General features: G+C 37.9%; 1 protein-coding gene across 27 annotated transcripts in view; it reads left to right on the plus strand.

Moving 5' to 3' along the window:
• The window catches only part of GNB1 (G protein subunit beta 1), a 33,830-nt gene that overhangs the window by 6,083 nt on the left and 8,511 nt on the right, over positions 1-19,236 (plus strand). For 8 of the 27 annotated variants that reach the window (XM_040651136.2, NM_001012835.3, XM_040651137.2 and 5 more), the window contains exons 2-3: positions 16,024-16,131; positions 18,074-18,112. In XM_040651136.2, coding sequence (XP_040507070.1) covers positions 16,075-16,131; positions 18,074-18,112 — 96 coding nt within the window. In that variant the 5' untranslated portion in view covers positions 16,024-16,074. Of the gene's footprint in view, positions 1-22; positions 182-2,773; positions 7,163-7,241; positions 7,415-8,596; positions 8,649-13,720; positions 14,486-16,023; positions 16,132-18,073; positions 18,113-19,236 lie in introns of those variants that run through there. The other 19 variants (XM_040651135.2, XM_015296856.4, XM_046903121.1 and 16 more) reach the window with 9 other exon arrangements.

Below are 19,236 nucleotides of genomic sequence, written 5' to 3' on the forward strand. Positions count from 1 at the left end.
ATGTTTTTGTCTGTTGTCTCAGATTTAGGAAGAAAAGAATTGGAGTATCTGTTGATTTGGTGGGATTGAAGGGCAGAATGTGGTCTGTCTGTGCCTTAGCAGTTTTGGAATCCTAAGGTATAAATGGAAATGAGCCTGAAGACCTAAAGAAGGTGATCTTGGGGAGCTTCAAGGATGTGAGGTATGAGGTACCTCTGTGACTGATGATGGTAAAGAATGACTACATCTTCAAATTATTTTCATTGTTAGTATGTATAATTTTTAGTTCTAAAGTGAAGGGAAAGAATGATTAAAAATCTAATTGCCGTTTTAATGAGAAATGCTACTCATTGCTCTAAGTAGTTTCCTTGAAACTGCTTCATCACAAGTATATTTATATTTGATTAATTAGAATTTCAGGCTGTCAAATCATTGCAGTTTCTAAAGGTTTGTAGAAAAATACCCTTTATATGTTGTAAAGATTAATTGAATTTTAGATAGCGAAATACTTTGGCTTTTCTGCATGTTCCTACACTGGTCAGAGAAACAGGAAGGTTCACTTAAAACTTCTCGCCAATTATGTTGACCATGTTTTCTCACATGCTCCCCCAAAAAGAAAATATTAATTATCCATAATTGGAGGAATTAGATCATTTTTTGTAGCTTGATGTAATGCAGTACAGTATTAAAAGCTATGTCAGGGTTTTTGACACTATTTACAGCTTTTTAAAGTTTTCCTTCTAGAAAAACAGGTAAAAACATAAAAACACTGAGGTTTGGAGAGTCCTGCGTGCAGTCTTTCAGACTGATTTTGGCTATAATATTTTACCAATTCGTGTATCAGTGAGGGCTTTGTTCATCCTTAGGCAAAGTGCAAAGCATAAGCTGAAAGCTGTTTTATTTTTGTGAAATGCTGAAACCAATTTCCAACGCTCTTCTGACAGAAGAACTTGTAATTCTTTATGTGAGTAGAAACTGAAATAGAAGCACCTAGTGTTAGTGGTGTGCAAAGTACCGTAATGACTTTCTCATTCTTATTGGAACATCTGTGGTAATGTAGGGTATGGTTACTGGGCTTCCTTTGCTGTGCAGGCTGTTAAGCCTATAAATGTTTTGGAGGATTATGTAGTATGCTTGTGTCTGTCCAGATGTCACGCCTTGCAACCTACTGCCTGAATATTGGTGTCCTTTTGTAACTGGTAGGGAATGCAGCTTCTGAAAGCAGAGGAGTTGAACTGCCCCAGTACATTCTGTTTTAAAATCAGAACGCTTTGTGTTCAATTGAGCTATTGGGGCTATTTTAGGTATTTAAGTGTTGTAGAGAAACAGAGGTGGGATGTAAGTCAGAGCCCCACAGTTGAAAATAGACAGATGATGATTTGAATGTGCTTTTTTTTTTGTTGTTTTTTTTTTTAGTGCTTGGTTACCTTTAATAGCAAAATTCACGAAGGCAAGTAGAAATGTTCACTCTGAACAGCACTAACAAGAAGTCTTCAAGCTTCGTCTTATCTGTGTACAGTAGTATTAATTTCTAGTGGGATCTTTATAGTGAAAATCAGTGTAGTGAGTCTGTTCCTGCCATATATGTAATTAGTTCTGCTCCTTTTAATTGTTGAGCTGATGCGTCTTAATTAACACCAAATGATTCAAGGTATGTGTTAGATACCGAACACAGCAATACTCGACTCTCAAAATGTAAGTTATGTTAACTTTTATGTAGCTCGTAAAATATCATGACTTACAGCTGCATAATACAAAACTTAGCACACGTTTTGTTTTCAGTAAATAAAACAGTACTACTCAATGAAGCAGTCCTGTATGTGTGTGCTTCAGGATGCTGAGGAGAAATCTGATTCTGATCCTGATGGATTTCTCCAGTTTGGAGAGTGGTGGTGGTGGTAATTTTTTCTGTTTGTCTAGAGAAACAAAGTAGACGTGATAGTCTGCTGCAACCTCTGGTACTCAAAATAAGATTATAGTGTACTAATTAAAGAACTCTCTTTGTTGGAACATATGTTTGGTATTCCTGTCGCATGCTCTTTGTGAGTTGGTAGAACACTGAAGATTCAGACAGATATGTTGCTGTCTGTGTAGCGAGGCTGTTGTCTGTATGGAGATCAAGAACGATTCGCTTGGTGCTTGAAGTAATTTCATTGTGCCCCAGGTTGTGTAATCCTGGACTTTCACTACAGGTTGACAAAGATGCTATCTGGTTAGTGGTGCATTGGTCTGCTGTGTCTGAAAACTTGGACTTAGAATTGTGTTTCTTGCTTATCCAAACCTACTATAATGGATGGTCAGATTTTTGTGGATAAATGATGCAGAAATACATAATTTTCAGTTATACACCAAATAAATTAATTTTTAATTGTACACATTGAAACCATAGTCTGTGTTATTCAAAGAAAAATCTTCAAACTATAATAATCTTTGACTTCTACCATGATTGCCTAGAGTAAAGAAAAAATGTATTTTAAGTATGATAGAGTTCTTCAGAACATTTTAGAAATCTTGTTAAAGTCTTTAGATGTGACAAGAAGCCCAGTAATCCTCATACCTGCTTTTAGTCTGACTTCTGTCCTTCCTGTGACTCAGATGGTAGAATTCATAATAAATTAGGCTTTGCAGCATTGTTTATTTGCTGCTCTGGGAATTGTACATAAAGCATTAAGCTGCGTCACTAAGCTAGCAGTGTCGGTGTGTTTACCTGGATGTTTACCCTGGGGAATTCCAGACATGCTTCAGTTTGTTCTGATTTCTCAGTCTAATTTATCCTGTAGTATCTTTTGTTTCTGTTCCTTTATATCCTTGCAGTTGTGAGTTAAACTCAGAAGGGATCGCTCTGGGGAAGGCAGGTATTGCTGCCCTCTGTCACAAAAGGTAGCATAGACATCTGCTGTTCTGCTGCCCTGCCAGTTCTTAATCTTGCATGTGAAGCAAACCAGGATGGCAAATGGTTTACTGCCAGGCACTGTGCTGTAAAACTGTGATAGATCAGCTCCTAGTTAATGAGCAGCTCAGCTCTTAGGGAAGATGACGGAACTTAGAAATGAGTTGAGAGGGAAGCTGGAGCTGGAAACAACTACAGCTTTGTTGTTCGCATGGCAGTTCTTAATATTCTGTATAAGGCCTATCTTCAGAGCTCTCCTTTTCTGTTTTTAAAGGACCACAATGATTGATACATTGCCTGTTAGTTAATGTGTTTACTGTTGTAAAAACAAACTCAAAAATGCCTTCCCCATCGCCCCCCCACCCAAAAACCCATGTAGTTCTGCACAATAGTAGTGTTGGGTGGCTCCACATAAATGTGGTGTTTTTTTATTTCATTAGAGTATTTTCCTTTACTTTGTTCACTAGATTTGTTTCAGGAGGAATACAGCTGCTACACAAAGAATAATGCCAGAAGTTTTAAGAGGGTTAATGCGGTACTGTAGAACAAGGAATGTCCAAGCATGAAAGCAAGTATTTCTTGTCCTGTTGTACCTTTGTGCTCTCTCTTGTGGTACTGTTGCTGGGTTGTACTTGAAGTTTACATTCCATATCACGTTAAGCATTGTTGCATTGTCTCGTCTCAGATACCCCTTCTCAGTCTGCTGGCTTTGAGGTCTTCTGTGTTACTCTACTTTTCAGTCCATCAACCTTGTTTTTGTTCTTCCTGCACTTTATCTGAACTGTTTTGTATCAGCAGTACATATCAAAACACAGCAATTGCTGGGAGAAATCAATGAGCACTAGGAGGTATAAATTATTGGAAAGAAAATTAATGGAACTGCTTGTGCATTGACTAAAGATGGATTATGTTGATTGCGGGGCTAGGGAACGATGTATTGCTCAATCTATTTTGGTTAAAAAAAATAATAAGGAAATCATGCCATAGTTTAATCTCTGAGTCATCTTTATCTGCTATATGCATAAAATACTTCTTGTTTGTTTTAAGGTCCACTAAAATACTTTTCTTCTTTCATGGTGTAACATAACTTCTTTCCAGTGATGCTCTAGGAATCTGTTCCTCAGGATCAGTGTGCAGTTCCAACCTGTAAGTGAACTACCATACTTTTGTTGAGGCAAGATGTGGCAGTTGCAGTAGTTATTTGTAATTATAAAATAGGCAGGTTAGAACTCAGCTGTCTCTGAAATGGGATGCCTGGCCAGTTTGATGAAATTGATGCACTTCACCGATAAATGTGTTGCTCTTTGGAAAGAAGAATTGCATACAGATAATTTTGAACAAAACAATAGAAACTAACATAGTGGCTTTTGACATAATTAACTAAAATGTTGTTGAAAACAGTAATTTTTGTTCTTAAAGTAAGTTAACTTTCTATGCCAGCCATTTAACAAGAAATTCACATTTGAAGTGTTTTAAATGTGAATTTCTTTCTGAATGAGACAGAGAAGGTGCGATTAGGAAGTTTTTTGACTTGAATTCCTGAAGTTAAAATAGTTACTAATATTTTAACTACTTCGGAGATCTCATAAGACCCCTTTCTCGAGAAGTGTGTGCTTGTAGTAGTCCCCTTGTTTTTATTAAATTCTCTGCTATTCCTAGAGTTAAGATTTTTAATAATACACATAGCTTACAGATGAATTTAGGAAGGATTAATCAAGTGACCTGTTACAGCCCAGACTTTTATGCTTAAATACTACATCAGTATGATTTTTTTTAAATGTAGGTCATGGGATTAGCATCAGGAAATGTGCACATTTTGGCAGCGGGGATGCTATGCTGTCTTCCATGAAGGCAGCTTTTATTCACTGCTGGGGGCAGGAGGAGTCAGCCATGAGCTGCAGAGCTGTGTGTTACAGGTGTGTGTCCCTGCCATGAACTTCATTGCTGTTCTCTGCTGATCAGTATTATATTTTGAGGGAATGGCAAACTATCCTAAAGGTTTATTTTCAAATAAAGGGAACGATGAGTCCTCAGGTATTAGAAAATCTGGGTATGCAAGCAAAAGCTGGTGGTTTATGCAAAGCAGGTCCAGCTGGAGATGGATGATTGCTCAGTAGATGTTCTGTGTGGCCTTGCTGCATGATAATAGCCTCTGGCACACTGAGGATTTTGCACATGAAGTAAACCTCTAAACTTCTGAAATATGGGTTTGTACTCAGAGTTCTGAACTAAAACAATGATATCTTGAAGGGTATTCTGTAATGTGTAACTGCTCCTTTGAGTTTCTAGCTATCTGATAAAACTGTTTAGATGGAAAGTGGGGGCTGATCAATCAAACTGTGAGGGTAATTCTTTGTATGTACAGAATAGCTCTGAAACGCAGCTTTAAATTTCAGACTTCTAATTACTGTTTCCCAGTGGTATAGCTGGAACTCTGTGTCACTGGCAGTGGTTTGGGAAGGCTGTGTAATCCCTTGGGCTTTAAGATAGCTGATTATTACCACAGAACAGTATGCAGGCTGTAAGAAATAATGTTTTTAGAAGGAATTTTATAAGGTAACTAACTTGCCATTCCTGGTTCAACTGATTTTATAGCTGCCATGTAGCTTGATGTCTAGTGTTGTGCTGTGTTGGTTCGGTAGCTGGAACAAAGTATCTGCACCTTGAAGTAGTAAATGTCTGCCTGTGTACAACCATCCTTGCTGACAGTAGGATCTGTCCCTTTCAGATGAGTGTATGATGTTAAGGAAAACAGGCTACATTGGTAAAGAAACTTCCTTTTTTTTTTTTAACCTTAGTAGTAATACTGATGTTTTCCTAGTGGTTTTGTGTTGTTTTTTTTCCTCTCTAGTGAAATCATTTGTCTAAATTTTCAAAACAACCTCTTATGTACAAGGAGGATGTGTTATGCAAGCCTGAAGTGATATAATGGTTGTAGATGCTAGGTTTCAGTAGTGTTGACTGAGATCCGTTTTAAGCTATACTGATAAAACCACAACTACGCTCAAAATGCATGTCTATACAGAAGGCTGCATACACATTGATCAAACTCCTCAGCTGCCTCGAGGCTGGGCAACTGTCAGCATCTCCTCTGATGAGCAATGCTCCAATGTCCTCCTCATCATCTGCGTGTGACTGCTCATGTTGTAGGTTGCTTTTGGTGTGGTTGGCTGTTGCTTTCCAGAAAGCTCAAACTGGAAGGTGCTGCTCCTAATGCCAAGGAGGTTAATTTTCACCTCAATTTTGTACCAGACAAAATAGCAAATACTTGATAATGGTTCTTAAATGTGTAACTGTATTGAGGTCTGGGGTGTTTTCTTTCATCCTTCCATCTTCTCTCTCTCGCTTTCACCAACCTTCAGGAAAAACAACCGTAGTTTCGTCTGCAGAAGTTTTTTGGGCATGGAGACTTGTAGTCTGGTGGGTGTTGGAGCTGAGATCAAGTTTCAGGTTAAGTTTTTGCCTCAATATGGCTGCTTAATACATTCAATTCAAAAGCATAATAGATCAACAGCAGAAAGAGCACATACCTGTAGTTGGGAAGCTTTACCTGGAAGCAGTGGTGCTTCTGCCTTCTGAGGGTTGCTGCAATTTTGTATTTTTAGTCTGGGCTGCTGTGCCTTATTACTTGGTGCTGAATGCTGTGGGCATGGGGATGTTGGTTGTACCAACCATTGGTAGGGCTGGCTGACTTCCAGGTGCTATTGGTGTCATGGTTTAACCACTTGAGCCACGCTTAAAGTATTCTGTGGTCCTTCCTGTTCTCTCCTGTTTTAGAAATCCCACTTCTTGATGGTGAGAACCTCAAACTCTCAGCTAAGAAGGGTTATAAGGGCTGATTAAGGCAGAGTGTGTATCAAGTTTGTTACACTGAGGAGTTTTTGCTGAGTCAGTACTGTGGTGAAGGAATGAAGTGGCCTGTAATTTTCATGTTGCTTTTACCAGACTATGTTTTATCTAAAAGTGGAAAGTTGTGGCAATTCAAATCTTTCTTAAGTGGTTTGTCTACTTTTGTTCTTATAGATGGAGCTCATTTAATGCAGAAGCGAAGATATCTCAGTGCCAGGCTTGCATTCTGCAGGCATCATAGGATGCTTCCAGCACACCTAAGTGAAAATGGAACCTGCTTTTAGAAATGAACTGAAGTTTCTGGAAAAGTTTGCTGTTATGCTTCATGACTCTTCTTGCAGGCTGGTTAAAGCAGCTTGTTTTTGTTTTTCTTTTCTGCAGAAAGTGTAAGAATTCTGCAACACCTCTCCTGCATTAATGAGGGTGCAGCACAGGACAGTAATGGTGTGTGCTCTAGCCTTTGCACTCGTGTGTTCTGTGTGCTGTTAGCATTCCAGTGTAATTTTACTTGTTGACTTTTCAGGTAATTCTGCCAGAATTTCACTACATTTCGTGATGTCTGCAGTGCGGGTACATTTTTCTGTCACAACCTCTGGAAGTTGAATATTGCTGTTTCTCTCCCCCCCCTAATGGTGATATCAGATGTGTTTGCTTCCTCAGGGGTGTGGAGAGGGAGGAGAAATTTGGCTTTTAAGTGTGAGTTATTGTTTTATGTTTGAAAGTGTGTTCTGGCATTAATGAGCAAAACTGCTTACACTGTGGTTTCATAATCACAGCACTAAACGGTTCATCTATAAATGGGCTTGGATGAGGATGACCCATATCCTAAGTAGCTTAACCTCCATACCAGACACTGAAGTAGTTTGTAAATTTTCCAGCTAGTAATGAATTGTTAAGTCATAAACTTGGATTTCATCTAAACTCCACAATTCAAAATATATGAAGCTGCAGGCTGGCTTTGTGATTTAAGATGACTTGGCTTCATTACATTCCTGCTTTGTGCTTAGAGTAATCTGTCACTGTTTTGATGCAGTGGTTTTGAATGTGTATACTCAGGTGTCCATTGGCATCACTCATAGCCCATGTCGTGCTGTGTGGTAGGGACAGATCACAGGTGTTCAGAATGTTAGAATAGGAGCATTTCAAACCACGGAGTGAATTATAATCATTACTATGTGCTGTTAAAGAAACAGAAAGTTGTAAAACTCCTTGAAGTCTTTTCAACTTGCTGTGAAGTCCATTTGTGTGTTAGATCATTACCATTTTCCAGAATGGAAGTGTGTGAGTTGTTTCATGTGTCATTTTTAATCTTTTTACGTCTTTTGTATCTGTAGTGATTAGAAGTTGTAACCCTTCTAAAGGAAAAGCGGTGTGCTCTCACTTGAGCTTGTTAGTAGGAGGTTTACATAACTTCTTTTGATGAAGTAGATATCTTGATATTGAACTGTATTTAGAAAACAAACGTACATCAGAAACACTATTGAGCAAAAATAATTTCAGTGCTTAAAGAATGGAGATGTTTTGAGGGGTGCTTTATAGCACAGAAAATTCCAGTCTTGTGTGAGTGAGACCATTCCGTTCTAGCCATGAGTTCTGCAGTACAGCAGTATGGACTTTTGTATTGCTAGAGAAGAACAACTGATCTGAGGGCTCCAAGAGTTTTCTTAACAAGTGTTAAACTTCTTGAAATGAGCAAGTCTGTAGGTTATGTCAGCATTACTGCTGAAGCAGTGCCCCTCTCCTTCATGAAGACCAACCAGTTGTTCCCATTACGTTAGCAAAAGAAGTCTATGCTTTGGTAGTTGAAATTCTGCAGAATTTGTTACAAAATTTGTTGTTTCTTAATAATTACATTGATTTTGATGTTTTTCTTTCCAGAATTTACATGTTTGACAGCAGAAGTTGGCTTTCTACTGTAGTGAGAGAAAATGTAAGTAGAAGAATGAGGTAGTTCCTTTTTTTCTAGTTTTTGAGAAACTTATGCTAACTTTAAAAAGTGGCTAACCAGTTTTAGTTGTTTTAGTCTATGCAAGTCTAAAATACCTATTTTCTACTTTAGTATTTGGATTTGTATGTCAACAGGAAGGATTTAAAACTGGTCAGGAAACTTGCTAAATAATAGATGTTAGTGCCTGCCTTCCTTCAGAAATGGAACTTGCAAAGCGGAGGGAGACCGTAGATGAAACTGTTTCATCTCAGTGGGGCAGGGAAGTAGGAGGAAAAAAAAGACTAGAAGAGTTATTCTCTCATGAATGAAAAGTTACTTACCAGCCATGTTGTGACACAAGGCCACGTTTCTTGTGAGCAGAGGGGCTCGTTGTGCTGTTCTTTCAGTGTTTTGGTATTATTTAAGCAGATATTCTGTATAATCATAATGGTTACTAATATTGTTTTGGATAAGTGAGACCTTTATTACTTTCCAGGCTGTAACTTAAAATGTTCTGCCTCTTGTGAAGCCCCTTAGTATGTGATAATTTGTGTGAGAAGCATTTAATCAGTTAGGTTTGTTATTTCTGTTTACTATATATTAGCTATTTTTTCAGAAAGCAAACTATCCCCCAGGCTCTTTCTCTAAAGGCATCTTCTGAGGTGTTCTCTACTTACCTTGGTCAACCCTAGATATCATCTGTGTTCCTTTTTTTTGGAGGTGCAGATACTGGAACTGAACTCAGTGTTCCAGATGTAGAGAAATCATTGCTTTAGACAGTGTCACTGTGATATTGCCAGTATTTTCTGTCCTATTTTTTGTGTAAGCTTCTGTTTTCACCAGCACTGTGTATTAAGCAAGTAAGTCTTTGAGCTATTCCTCGTGCGTCTTAGTATGTTTTTTTCACTTCAGATAAAGGTTCTATCACAGAATCCTGTGTGAATCTGTCCGTTTCTCACATTGTGCCCTTGTATACCTTTCTGTGGTCGGTGGCCTCAAGTTCTCTGTGCCTGTAGATATGTGCTTCACAATCTGAAGGCACCTTTAAATCCTTTCTTTTTTTAATCTTTTTTTTGGAGGGGAAGAGAACACGACAAGTTTGTCCTACAGGCAATTATCAATCTTACTTATTGAGTGAGAGTCAAATAGGAATCATGTGCACTTCTGTTTAAAAAACAAGGAAAAGCAGCTTTTCAAAGTCAGTATGATAGCAGACACTGGAACTAACAGTGGATTGTGTATAATTCCTTTGTCATTGTGAAAATGTACAAGCTGCTGTACGTTACTAATAGGATTTATAGTATCTGATAGATTAGCACAGCTTCTTTTAATCAGATGACCTGCTATGAGACTGTTGGGTAGGCATAATGTGGAGCCATTCTTACAGCTGTAATTTTGGACTCTTTTTTTTTTTTTTTTGCAAATTATGCCTATTTTTTTCTGACTGTTCCTTACTGGAGTGATGTGTATTAACATGAGAGGTACTGAGGGAACAAATACAGAATATTCTGTTCATTTAGGAGAAAGGTGATTTTAGCTAACCTGATTATGAAATGGCTGCATTCAGGAGTTATTTTAACAATAAAAATGTAAACCCTCTGTGTTTGCCAGACTTAGCATCACAGTGGCTTGATGGGATTACTTTACTTATGGATAGTAGCAAACAAAACTTCACCATCAAGGGACAGACCGTTCTATAAATACTTGACTTCATTTGCTGTGACTTGAAAAGTCTGTGTTCTCCTTTAAGCTGTGGAGGTTACTCACAGAACAGGCTATTCAGTAGAGAAGCAGGCTTTATCTTTTCTATGGAATTGTATGGAAAAATGAAATAAAAATGAATTCTTTAGTAAATTTTGCCTCATTGCTTTTGTCAGATTAGAGAATCGTACTTAAATAGCTCAAGGATATGTTTGAATGAGGTCTGTTGTAGCTCAGTATGGGTAAGCATTAGCCTACATATGGAAATGATGTTATTAGTGATAGTTCAAATAATTGGGCCTCACTGTATAAACAGTTTGAATTTGGGAAAGGATATTCAGTGTCTAGCATTGAAATGGATGGATTTTGAGTTCTTAGCCCTTTAATTGTTGGCCTGTCACTGTTTATCAGGTTGTGAGCTTTATCTTTAAATTAGGGTTGTTATACTGGGATCCTAAGTACGTTTGCATTTGCGGGAAGTATTGGAAAGTTTTATAGATTTCATAAACTTTCTATTCAGATTTCAAAGATTCTGTGTAGTTGTTCAATATATAAATGTCTGCCTAGACGTAAATCCTTTCTGTCTTCTGTGGCACAAAAGAAAATGAAAATGGAAGTCAAGGTGAGTGACATGATAAATTCTTTTAACATAGTTTAATTGCAGAACTATCATATATGAAGAGTAACAAGTTAGCTGTTGTCAGTGCTTGTTTTACTTAGCTGGGAAACAGGGAAACAATGTTTTATTCTTCTACCAGTAACTTGTAAGAAGAGATTAGAGACTTGGGTCATTTGGAGTAGTGAAGAATAGTAAACTGCCTTGCAAGTAGGTGTGTTATTGTCCCTGGCAAGAAGAGAATTATCTACAAGGTATACTTATCAACAAGATTAGGGGGAATTAGGCTTAGAGCAGAGACACTTAAGCACATCAGCCTGTGGAAAGGTCTTGAGTGAGTTCAGCAAAGTGAATCTGTTATTCTTGAGAAGCCGGCCTTCAGGAACACAGTAACACATTCAGAGGGAGGTGAGGTAAGCTGGAGCTTGACTGCTACCAATTTCATCGCAGCTGTGGTGGTAATTTGAGAAAAGGCATGTGGAGCTTGATTAGTGACTTTGTGCAAGGCTGGCTTGACTTAGAAATGAAATAACCTGCTTCAAAACACCAGAAATAGAAGTATTATCCTTATTAAACTTTACGTTTCTCCTGGAAACCTTCTTCTAAAATGCACTTCAATGCCATTTTAGCTTGCCAAGGAACAAAAAGGTATTATTATATGATATTAAATTGTGCTTGTTTCTGATGAGCCTACATATCGTACATTGAAGCTTCTGCTACTTCAAGTGCCTTTCCTGTATAATTTCTTTGCCTTAGCTGTTCTTGTTCTTGGTGAGAGTGTGTGGTGTGTTGTGGTGACGTTGGTTGGTTTTTTTTTTGTTGTTGTTTTTGTATGCTGGTTACAATACCAGTAAGTTCTGCTGATTTACAGTGCAGCTGAGAAATTCAGATGTGACTGAAAGGGTTTTTTTTTTCCCCACAGGTTCATATTTTTGGCAAAAGTTTAATTGCACAAGACTTGATGTAAAAGAAATAAGGAAATAGCCAAGTCGGCTGGTTGGTTAAACCATAAATTTTACAGACCCATAAATCTTTCAGAACACTCCTATATTTTGAAGCTCTTGGCTTCATTAGGATTTTCATTTCCTGAGTGTTAGTGAGTTCAGTCAAGTTGGCAGGAATCAGAACTTCCTGTTGATGTTCAAGCAACAAAGACTACAAAGGGAATGTGGAAATCTGGTTTAAACAATTCCTATTGATGCTGTGTCAGAAATGCAGTTCGGAGTTGCTTGGAATGCATAAGGGCTGACTTGAAACACCAAGTGTAAAAGCGTATTTAATTTTGTGATGTATTTTTCTATATATAAGGTATTACAGGCTGGCAGGACATTGAGAGTTGTATGCATTTAGCTACTGATTTTTGTGCAGCAAATATTGACGCATGAGTTCTGGCAAGTGACTGGTAGTCAAGTTCCATAGAAGCCTTAACAGTTACAGCTATGCTCGTTGGACTTAGTGCTGTCAGCAGTAATGGACACTTATCTTGTATGTGGGTGTAAAGGCTTTGTAGGGATGGTAAACCATCTTGAGGTTATTCATTAAAAGGAAGCTGTCCTTAAAACCTAAGTGAATGACTGTCTTTTAACATGGGGTTCATGAATAAAGTGTTTTAGGACCTTAGGTGTGCAGTAAACAGGGTATGTTGTGTGTAATATACATATGTCTGGCTAAAAGCAGTCATGAAACGACTGAAGGTTGTGTTCTAATCATAGTTCTTATTCTTTTTGAAGGAATTTGGGCTGTTCTCCCCTTCTATCACCTTCTGTAAAGTGGGAATTGGAAGGAAATTGAAGCAGAGTGCTGAAGCAGAGCACTGTCTTCAATTTGATGTGAGAGTTGGGAATAGAGCCTCTCTTCTGTAACAAGGCAACAGAGAGTTATGGCACGAGACGTTTGACAGTCTACTGGGGTTGGCACTTGTGTGAAGGAAGCCATGTATCTGCTTAAGTTACCATGGTACCCTATGAACTGTAGAACAACTGACTTCCTTGCAGCTTCTTACATGTCTGAATCAGTGTTGCTGCTTATGTTACCACTGGTCGAAAAACGTTGATGCAGGTGGGCTACTTCATCTGGCTTTGTCATTTGCACTAACACCTTCCAGTATGCGTTATGTTAAGCCATAAAGCATATGCTTGAAATGAGCTCGTATGATTTAAACTCTGGATCATTTGCATACATGCAGGAGTGAAACTACAAGGTTTGGTTTCTGTGTATTGAATTTCTTATGTGACTTTTCCTAGGGGTAGCAGTCTTAGAATTGTAGACTTGCTAAGGTTGGAAAAGACCTCTGTGATCACCCAGCCCAACCATCCACGTATCACCAGTATTTCCCACCAAACCATGTCCCTCAGTACAACATCTAAATGCTCCTTGAACACCTCCAGGTATGATGACTCTACTGCCTCCCTTGGCAGCCTGTTCCAGTGTATGACCACTCCTTTGGAGAAGAAATTTTTTCTAACATCCAAGCTGAATCTCCCCTGCTGCAACTTGAGGCCATTCCCTTTAGTCCTATCGCTAGTTACGCTGGAGAAGAGGCCGACCCTCACCTCACCACAACATCCCTTTAGGGAGTTACAGTGAGCAATAAGATCTCCCCAACCCTCCTCTTCTCCGCACAAAATAATCCCAGTTCCCTCAGGTGTTCATCATAAGACTTGTGCTCCAGGCCCCTTACTGGCTGCATTACCCTTCTCTGAACACACTCCTTTGGCCTCTTCTTATTCCATACATAGAAGTTTTGTTTCATTTAAATGCAAGAGAATTATGTTGCGTCACACAAGTTCTGGTAAGAATAAATTGGCACTATTTTAAGCTGTATGCTACATAATGACATACCTGCGTTGACTGACATTAGATTATTCACCCTATTGTATTTTTAAATAAAGCTGTATGTAAATCTTCAAGGTAATTACCTGTAGCTCTGCAGCTGGAATTCTGTGTCCTAAATCTTTACCTTAATCCTGTTGTTGAGATGCTGTGTCCTTGAGCAGAACGTTTAAGTTTTGGATTGCAATTTCTTACTCTGAAATAGGAGTGATACCATCTGAAGTTCCTTGTACTGTGTCTGGAGAGGTTGCTATTTGCTTAGTGGGAATTGGGCTATATATTAACTTAGAGAAGGGCAGAAATAGAATCAGATATTAAGAAGCTAAAAGATCTGAAAATTTAATGAAGTTTATTTTTAAGAACAGTCTTTAGAGTTTCTTAATTCCTTGGAGAGTAGTGCATACTACTTCACAGTGACTGTGACTACAGCTGGAGAAAGTGATGGTTATGTGCAGGGAGACCCAGTTGTAGAGTGGTTTGTCTTACACATAGAATGAACAATCCATCTCGAGAAGCAGAAGAACACTGAAAGGAAAGAAAGGTGGTTAGAGGATAATAAAGCCTGGGTGGGTCTTTTCTTAACTGGATTTTGGACTAAGCTGAACAAGCAGTCTTAAAGGGCTTAAAGATGACCCTGGAACCAGAAAAGAGAAAGAGACCTGGTTTTACAATGAAGTAAAGGACTTTAAAGGTATGATGAGCGGAGATTTTGAGACAGAAACTAAGTGAAATTCCTTCTTTAAAATACTCTGGGTATAAACTTTGTAAGTGATGACAAGATGAGACATTTAATTTCTTTGAGGTTATCAGTTTAGAATATTAGCTATTACAACGAGAGAGCGTAGAGTTGATTCTGGTTATGTGGAATTGCTTTCTTTAGAGTGTCAAAGCTCTGTAGACCATCAGAAATTATCCTTGTCTTTCCCCTTGGGAAGGGCTGCCTCAGAGCTCTGGGGAAAAAAACCAAACCCCTCATGCTTGCCAAGATAAATAAGCTGATTAAATCTTAATGAAATAATATGTAAAACTGCTAGCAAAGCATTTGCATTATTTAATAATAAAGGGTCAGTTCTGGCAAATTAAGTGCTCTCAACTACTGATAGTGTGTTTGGTGTGTTTTTTTTTAATAACCTGCAGGTGCTTTCCTTAGTATTTGAAAATGAATCTAATATGTTGTTCTCCAGTAAATGGCAAACTTTGTTGATGTCTTTCTTTAGCATCTTAGGTTTACATCGTATGCAGAAGTTGTTCAGTTCAATTCAGCTGTACCTCAGCTTCTTCAAATATAGAATGCTAGTGAAAATGCTAACATCATGCCAGTGTGGAAATGCCAGTATATTTCCAGAACAGATTTATAAACATGAGCAATATGCTTGATGGAAAATACCTATATGCTCATTATACTAGGAAACAGTCCATTTGTAGAGGAGCTATATACAGAACGGTTGAGAGGGTTTGGTGATAATTGTTTCACTGAGGCTTCGTTTTTGGCCCGAGTACAATGACTGTGATATGTTAGTAAGTAATTTGGGACATACTAATGGCTGGAAAACCAGGTGTTGTAGTGGAGACGTGGCTTTAGCAGCACTTGTTTGAACTCCTTCCCTCAACCTAACATTGAAAAAAATGTTAATTTTATTCTGACAGTATATCAATGCTGGAATCCCTTCTGGGAAATCTCAGGGGACACGTTAACAGTTGGCAGGAAAAAACTCAACAACGCTTGTGAATGATCTTCTATCCAGATAATAGAACACCCTTTTCATAACTGCTGTGTTTCAGACAGAGTTCATAAGGGCCTTTTGACGGCATTTTGCAATTGCCTGTCAGTATCTAAATATTTAAGTTCTAATTTTGTGTCCTGTGGAGATGTTCTGTCTTTCCTGTCTAACCTTAATATTAATTGCTGGAAGAGTCACTCTTGGTAAATTTGAGTTCATAAAAAACTAAATCCAAAAAACAGTAATGAAAGAAAAGATGCAAAAAAAGAGACCTGGAGGAAAAGGAACAAATCCAAGTAACGTTCTGTTTACTGTAGGTAGAAAAAAATAGTGAGCACGTATGCTAACACTGTATTGTGAAGATATTTCAGAGAAAGTCACCTGTATTTTGAAGATAAAAATATCAGTGATTGGTTTATAAGTACTGTTTGAGATAACTCAAACTGTCTACTCAGTTAATTTTAATCTATGACTTCAGCTAATTCTTCTGTTACCCCTTGTCTTTCAGATTTCCGGTTGTTTGAGAGGTGGCAGCAAAGCACACCTTTAGCACAGGAAAATGAGTGAGCTTGACCAGTTACGCCAGGAGGCTGAGCAACTGAAAAACCAAATCAGAGTATGTATTTCATCAGTGGGTCTTGAAGTTTACAAAAAAGATGTGTGTGTCTTGAAGATGGCAGAGATGGACAGAAATATGATGCATTATGTTTTTTTTCCACAGTGTCAGAGTTAATGTAATGAAGTTCACATATATGCAACTTTACGCAACTAAATCCACAAAATGAATAAGATTAGTTTAGATCAAGATGAATGGTTACTGAAGTTTTTCTGAGCCAGACCATAAGCGGTGTTTCTGTTTATTTTTCAGTATTTGTTTCACTTGCTCTTTTCAAGTGTAGTTCTGAGAAGCCTGAGTACGTATTTGGGGCACTAAGTTGCTTCCAGATAATGACCCTGTACTGAATAGAAAGTCAAGAGGTAATTCAGAAACATGTACTTGGTTTCCAGAAACTCTATGAGAAAACAAGCTGAAGAATGAAGATGATTAAAGCTTCCTGAGCATGGTTAAAGGTTTACATAAACCGTATCTGTGGACTGTTTTGTGAAATGGCAGTATTAAGGTGAAGACTATAGGAGTGTTAGTATACTGTTCTGAATAAATGACGTGTCTGTTCTTCTGTTATTGAGTAAAAGAAGGAAAGCAGTCTGTTTATCTAAAGATACAACACGGTCCAAATGACATTTGTTTTAGATTTAATTTGAAAAATGTATTATGAAGCCTAACATGAACTGGAGCATAGTCAGTATTGTAATTCATTGTGGAGGGAAACGTAACATATGCAGAGCAAAGTTTGATTTGTTCTTTCAAAACGAATTCAGTGACTATAGATGACTTTAATACAGACCTATTGTAAGTGTTCATTGATGCTGAGATTCACAGGGACTTTGTAGAGGTCTTATGCTCAAGTAGGAAGGACATCAAAGATAGCACAGCTGAAATGCTGATGTATTACTGCATGAAAGCATGTAAAATGCTGCTGTTATGGAGTAGCGTTTGTGCTGGAATGAGCATAAACAGATTTATTAGTATGACAAGTTTGCTTTTGGTGCTTTTAGTCTTCATTTAATGCTTCTTTAATTTTTTTTTTTCGATGGGACTAAGCAGAACACTGGTTACATCTTAAACTAAATTCTGTTACCAGAACACCTACGCTGATGCACGTGTGGGAGCACACATCCACACAGACTGCTTGTTTACATGCAATTTTTAATCAAAGTTCAGCCAGGTACTATTAACTAATAACTGATAAATCACGTGCACTTCACAGAAGTGAATTGAAAAGGCTTGGCCAGTTAATTTCCCTACTTGCTGGCTCAGGATAATTCTCCAAATTTGGTCTTCCTAGGTCGGAAAAATCCACTGAGTCTCAACAATAAGCCTTAAAGTATTTCCTTTGGTGAATAGTTCTATTACCCAGTATTTCTTACAGCAAAAGTTAAGTTCTTTAGCTTATGTTTTTCTTTTCCAAGCTGTGTTTTTTCTACTTAATTCTATGGTCAGAAACTTTTTTCAGATCTTCATATTTTTTGGATACTAGGTTTAGTTTTCTGTTTTCTCCTAGAAGTTGCATGTACTTCTCTTACCTCTGCAATTGAAAATACTCGTGTAACTAAAATAGCTGAGTCCCTCTGAGCTGATTCTGTCCAAACAATGTATTACTGGAGGACAGTTTGTTAACTAAAATATAATTTGGATGTAACTAGCTTGATTAATGAACACATCTTGTGTCTTATTTTTTCCTGAACATTGTAGAAGTTGCATATCACTACGGCTGGAATCTTTTGCCGGATGTGAGGTTTTATGACAAGGAAATTTCAAATGCTCAGTATGTTTTGACAGCAGTCTGTCATGTTATGTTCATGCTGCAGTTACGATGGGTCCCTTCTGAATAACAAGCCAAAATGCTTCCTAAACACTATTTTGTGACAGCTTGATTAACTTGACAAAACAAAGATCGATCAGAACTTCTGAGTTCTCTAACTCTATTCTGTTGCAGGATGCTAGGAAAGCGTGTGCAGATGCCACCTTGGCTCAGGTAAGCAGTTAAGAGTTTAACATGAATTACGAAAGCATGTTCCCTTTACAAAAAGAAAACGTGGTATAAAAAGGTACATCTGAGAGGATCTCTTTTCTATTTATTTTTTTAATTTTGCCTTTAGGTGGTTTCTTCAAGAAATATTTGTGGTGCTGATGTCCAGTTTCTGAGAGCAGTAACCTGGAGCAGTACTTTCTTGAAGAAATCACTCAAGGCTGGTCCCTACTGAAGGGAGCTCTGGTTTTTTGCTACAGATGTGGTAGCAGCACAGCTATGTTACTGGGACTCTCAGAACCATAAGACCTCTGATGTTCTCAGGAATGTTCTTTGAGGAACCTCTTGTTCTAAGGTCGACTTGTGCGTTGATGCCCATACTTTAGAACCTTAGTTGATACCTCTGCGTGTTGTTGTGCTATCCTGTTTTTATTTTGTTAACTTGGGAGAGGGAAACTTTATTCTGGATGCGATGTGGAGGAAACAAAACCAAAAAATGTTCATATTACTAACACGGAATGTGTCCATGATGAAGATTTTTGTGTCAGGGAAATGCTCTTTTCACAGTGCTGATGGCCTTTGAAAAGAAGCAGAGACACTTGCTCAAATGTTCTTGCTAAATAATTCTGTAACATGGAGACATGAGAAATATGCAGACAATATCCATAAAACAAACTTGCATGCTTTTGGATTTGTTGAGATGTGTACTTGTTATATTACTGGAAACATGTGATGGTTTGGGTTTTTTTTGATTGTTTTTGTTTTTAACTAGTACTTTTCTTCGGGCTGGAGAAAATATCGATATTAAACTTAGCTGCATAAGGACAGCCAAACTAATTACTTCCTTATGTTGCTATTTACTTACTCCAGAGACTGCTTTTATCTTCCAAAAGTTAAATAAGACAGGAATAATATGATTATGGTTTTCCAGTATTTGGAATGGAAGGTCATCTGGGTCTGAAAGTGAGTTATTCATTCATCTTTCAAAAGTGGAGGCATGTCTGAAGGCTGAAATAGTGCACCCCGTGCTCCTGTCTAGTGGGGAAAAAAAACAACAGCCAACAAAATGATCGTTTCTTTAAAGCAAATACTGCATAGAATGAAGTAATTCTTGGTGAGGCATTTAAAAA

The sequence above is a fragment of the Gallus gallus genome, chromosome 21 (assembly GCF_016699485.2).
Source record: "Gallus gallus isolate bGalGal1 chromosome 21, bGalGal1.mat.broiler.GRCg7b, whole genome shotgun sequence".
NCBI lineage: Eukaryota > Metazoa > Chordata > Aves > Galliformes > Phasianidae > Gallus > Gallus gallus.